This window comes from Hemibagrus wyckioides, linkage group LG11 (genome assembly GCF_019097595.1).
Source record: "Hemibagrus wyckioides isolate EC202008001 linkage group LG11, SWU_Hwy_1.0, whole genome shotgun sequence".
In the NCBI taxonomy this organism is placed as follows: domain Eukaryota; kingdom Metazoa; phylum Chordata; class Actinopteri; order Siluriformes; family Bagridae; genus Hemibagrus; species Hemibagrus wyckioides.
This window is the reverse complement of record NC_080720.1, coordinates 16,704,076-16,708,945: the sequence shown is the minus strand read 5'-3', so window position 1 is coordinate 16,708,945 and position 4,870 is coordinate 16,704,076. Positions and strand designations below refer to the sequence as shown.

Genomic DNA, 4,870 nt, shown 5'->3' with positions numbered 1-4,870 from the left:
GTTTAGCACTGGTAAAATTGACTTTTTTTCAAGTTAAGGAACAAATAATTAAGCACAATAATTAACTTCCCCAGTTTCCTCATTTTCACCGGTAGCCATTACCTTTAAAATACCCAGAAAAAAAGTTAAATGATTGTTTGGGAAAAGTTTAATGTATGTCAAAAGTTTAACGGTGCTTAAAAAGTCTGGAAGGAAAAGGTGAATTGTTTGCTTTGTATCACATTTAGCTCATTGAAATTTGTTCTATGTGTGACTATTAATAAATAGACTAATTAGAGCTATTATGTATTTAAAGTTTGTTAATATTTTTGATTATTTACAACATCTGTAGTATAGGAGGACCTGAAAAATGTATGTTCCTGATTGGCAGGAAAATATCTAAAGACATGGGAGGTAGAGTCACAAAAAAAAAAAAAAGTTTGTTTATTTTATTGTTATACATGTTTGTTTTCCTGAATGTTGTATCTGTGAAATCTTACACCAGCAATTACTGAATGTGCTTTTTTGCTAACAGCAAAACTAAGATATATTTTGATGATATAAAAAAAAAAATGCATGGCCACACAAAGCTCCAGTGTCAGTGTAACTCGGTCCTCTGACTACTATAGTGGAAAGGACAGTCCCTGCTGTATACTAATAGGGTCAGTGGAATATCACACGGAGCGAAGGTGAGAGGTGTCAGATGTATTACTGTCCAGTGTTGCCACTTGAGTTGTCATGGTGCCAATGGCTTTTCTCTTTAGCTGCTGCTGGTTTCACGGTGTCAAGTTTTAAGAAGCCTAGCTGTTTAAATCCTTTGTTTAGGCTTTGGTTACCTGTCTCCAGTAAACTCCCTGGAAAATGCTTGACTGATATTAAGGAACCTGACATGGTTCTCTACCTCAAATGTCTTGACAGAGCAAATGCTCAGTGTTCATTTCAGTGTAAGTTAAAAGCTACTATAGATAAATTATGTTATTTAAGTGTTATAACAGCTGTTTTTGTCTTACATAGTAAGTAATAACAATATGTTGAGGTGTATTAGTTTGTCTAATTTATAAAAGGCATTTGTCTAGAGCATGAATAACAAAAATGTTCTACCCTTTCTTAAATCGCTTATTTGTGTAAACTAATATCATTCATATATTCATTCAGCTTCAGCAGCCACTTTATCCTGGTCAGTAAACCCTATAATATACAAGTCTTCACTCTGTGTTCAGAGCACACAGAGTGAGATGAGTCAAATGTGCTGCTGCCCTGTGTTGCCACTTGAAATTGTCTTGGTCCAAAAACTTTTTTTATTGAGTTGTCTCTAGTTTCATGGTGCCAATCTTAGATAAATCTATTTACCATACAATCAACTATGTCACTATGGGATACTGTTACTAAGATTGACCATGTTATAAAAGTGTGTGAATGTGTGTAATTTTAAGGAATTTGAAGGGAATTCTTTTCATGTTTGTTGTTTGGTTGTCTGATACAATGATATTTGTTATATTCTGTCAAAACAAAAAAAGTGTTTTATCCGAAACACATGTGGTCTTTTATGAACTTCAGTGTGATATGACTGAGTTCAAAACTTTCTACTGGGAATTAGAAGTAGAAGTTAAGAAGTAGCAGTCCACGTGTGTTCACACATTTGTCCTTTTTGACTTACGGACACATCACAGACCATTCTGAATATATACAGTATATAATACTGTGTAATATACTAATATAAAAATATAATATATAACATACTGTATTAGTCCATCAGGTATTTGACAAACATATGATATAATGAGACGAGCATGCAATAGATATATAAATGTAATAATGATGCAATAATGATTTTACATTTATAATTGATTGCTATTAGACCCCACTCCAGGAGTTTTTTTTTTTTTTTTAGATTACACTAGATATAACTGTTAAACCCGAATTATTTCACGTGTCTCTTTTTTCTCTTTTTGCTTTTCTTACTCTGAGTACCTGTCAGAGACTTTTTGTTGACCGATGACTCCGATTAGCTACATGTGCTGAGCTTGGTAGTCCTATTTGTTGGTGAGGATTGGGGGTTGTGGATAAATGAGGTACACTAAGAGAGACATGTGAGTGAAATAGGATTATAAAATGTGACCTTTACTTTAGAGTGGACACAGGCGAAGAGAATACACATGAGGCTTATTTGAATGCATTATTTATTAATGCTGAAGAGTTTTCAAGGAGAGGGCAAACCAAATAAGCTAAGCTGTACAGAATACGGTCCGACAAAAATCAATTTTAAGCCTGTAAATGGAAATGTCAAATACTTCAAAGCAAATTTTGTACAATAGAAATTCCTGTATTATGTCATTGTATAGAGTCAAGTTAATTTGACTTGCTCAGTTGAGCTTGCTCAGTTGAACTCCACTATGAAGTCCAGTTATGGGCAATGACACCACTGTTCTGTATTCTTTGTCTTTGTCTACAGACCAGGTAACGACATCTTGGGATTTGTCTCCCTGCTGCAGAACGAGTTAGGACAAGCCTGGATCCTCCTCTAGCTTGCTGCGCTCTGCAGTATACATAGAACAGGGCGGCCTGTGCCCGTGGTTTCAACTCAGCAGTTCATCCTGGGTTAAGCAGCTCAGGTGTGCCCCTGGGAGGGCAGGGAGGCCATGGAGGTTCCTCTGGTAAACTTTGAGAACCTGGACGATATCGGAATTAACCTGGGAGACCCGAGTGACTCAGGATATCCAGCTTCACCCACTTCAGAGACACCAGAGCAGAATCAGCTGACCCGTGGTCTGGATTCGCCGGCACATTCACCGCAAAGATATAGGAGGCCTGGAAACTCAACAACCTCTCCCACAACACTCACTAAGAGAGGGACCTCAAGTTGTAACAGTCTCATCTCTAACTGGAAGGTACTTATGAACAGTGAAGGCAGTCCCTGCGAGGCTCTCCTAGGCAAGGTGGCTAAAGACTGTTGTGATGACTTGTTTGCAGAGAAGCAGAACCTTGAAGAGGGTGATCAAAGAGTAGTCATCAATGTTTCAGGCATGATGTATGAGACGACACTTAAAACCCTGAACCAGTTCCCCGATACTCTGCTTGGGGATCCTAAAAGGAGGATCGACTATTTTGACCCCATGAAGAATGAGTATTTTTTTGACCGCAATCGGCCAAGTTTTGATGGAATCCTGTACTTCTATCAGTCTGGCGGTAAGATCCGCAGACCAGCAAATGTACCGTTGGATGTTTTTGCTGATGAGATTGTCTTCTACAGGCTGGGCCATGAAGTGATGGAACAATTTAGGGAGGATGAAGGTTTCATCAAAGACCCTGAACCTCAGTTGCCGACAAGCGAGCTTTACCGTCAGTTCTGGCTCTTATTTGAGTACCCGGAGAGCTCTAGCGCTGCCAGATCTGTGGCCGTAGTGTCTGTTCTTGTCATCACTATCTCCATTTGTATATTCTGTCTAGAGACTCTCCCAGAGTTCCGCGATGATCATGAATTCCCCCATAAAGTTCTTAACTCAACTCGTGATGCTAACGGAACACTTCTGTCCCCAAGCCCTCCTCCCAAAACCCTGGAATCTACCTTTACAGATCCTTTCTTTGTTGTAGAAACTATATGTATAATTTGGTTCTGCTTTGAGCTAGGAGTGCGCTTCGTTGTGTGCCCCAGCAAGAGTGAGTTTTTCAGCAACATCATGAATGTGATTGATATTGTTTCCATCATGCCGTACTTCATCACTGTAATCACAGAGCTCATGGCCACTCATGACTCAGCAGCTAATCAGAATATGTCTCTGGCCACATTACGTGTCATCAGACTGGTGAGAGTGTTCAGGATCTTCAAACTCTCTCGTCATTCCAAGGGGCTACAGATTCTGGGGCAAACCCTAAAGGCTAGTATGAGGGAGCTTGGCTTGCTCATCTTTTTTCTGTTCATTGGAGTCATCCTTTTCTCCAGTGCCATTTATTTTGCTGAGGTTGATGAACCTGAAACACAATTTGTGAGCATCCCAGAGGGGTTCTGGTGGGCTGTGGTCACCATGACAACAGTTGGCTATGGCGACATGTGCCCAATCACCTTGGGGGGTAAGATGGTAGGAATCCTCTGTGCCATCGCTGGAGTTCTGACAATTGCTCTGCCTGTTCCTGTCATTGTTTCTAATTTCAACTATTTCTACCATCGTGAAACAGAGCAGGCAGAGAAGCAGGTGATGGATGCAGCTGCAGAGGCTGCTGCAAATCAGAAGACTGATGATAAATACGATAGTAACTATTCTCTGGACAAGAGTAATGGGAACTGGCAGACTGAAAAAAATGGCATTCCTTGAAAAATGTAGTGCTGCTAAAACCAGCATTACTAGCAATACAAACTGAGCAACAGTGCACTTATAAAACTTATTTTTTGGATTAAACATTATGTACTTAATGCGATGCATAAATCAACAGTACTATTGAAAGTGCAGTTGTATCAAGAAACTTAGGAAATAATGCAGAGCAGGCCAAAGGCTGCTGAAAACACCTCAGAAACAGCTGTGCTACACCTTAAAACCTCTTGGGTCAATCCGCCTAGCAAAGAGCCAATGGTGCAATTACAAAGGCTGATGAAGGAGATTTCCTCTTTAACGCTTTCTGAGCAGCTTATCAGCACTAGAGTTTGATTAGCACTGAAAAAAACAACGAGTCAAAATGTAAAGATGCTTACAATTTTTTTTCTAAGGAAGCTGACTGCATTTAGGTCAAAACAGGCTATTGGTTATCAGAAATTAGGTGGTTATTTCTTTTTCAGAGCCCTTCAGTTGATGATTTTGCACTCTTCCCCTCCTCTCAAAGCTGCACTTTGCTGAACACATTGTTTCTTTATGTTCATGCTGACATAACCTTTGACACTGCTGTGTGTAGAGAAAACTGT

At 39.5% G+C, this 4,870-nt stretch overlaps 1 protein-coding gene across 1 annotated transcript; it reads left to right on the top strand.

Annotated features, from left to right (window-relative positions):
* The first annotated feature begins 2,520 nt into the window (after nt 1-2,520).
* LOC131362100 (potassium voltage-gated channel subfamily A member 10) lies at nt 2,521-4,289 on the top strand. The gene has a single exon (XM_058403867.1). The coding sequence runs from the start codon at nt 2,619-2,621 to the stop codon at nt 4,287-4,289; it is 1,671 nt and encodes a 556-aa protein (XP_058259850.1). The 5' UTR covers nt 2,521-2,618.
* The last annotated feature ends 581 nt before the right edge of the window (nt 4,290-4,870 follow it).

Bases quoted from the DNA above. Each gene is read 5' to 3' on its own strand.
- LOC131362100 (XM_058403867.1), top strand. From the start codon at position 2,619: ATGGAGGTTCCTCTGGTAAACTTTGAGAACCTGGACGATATCGGAATT.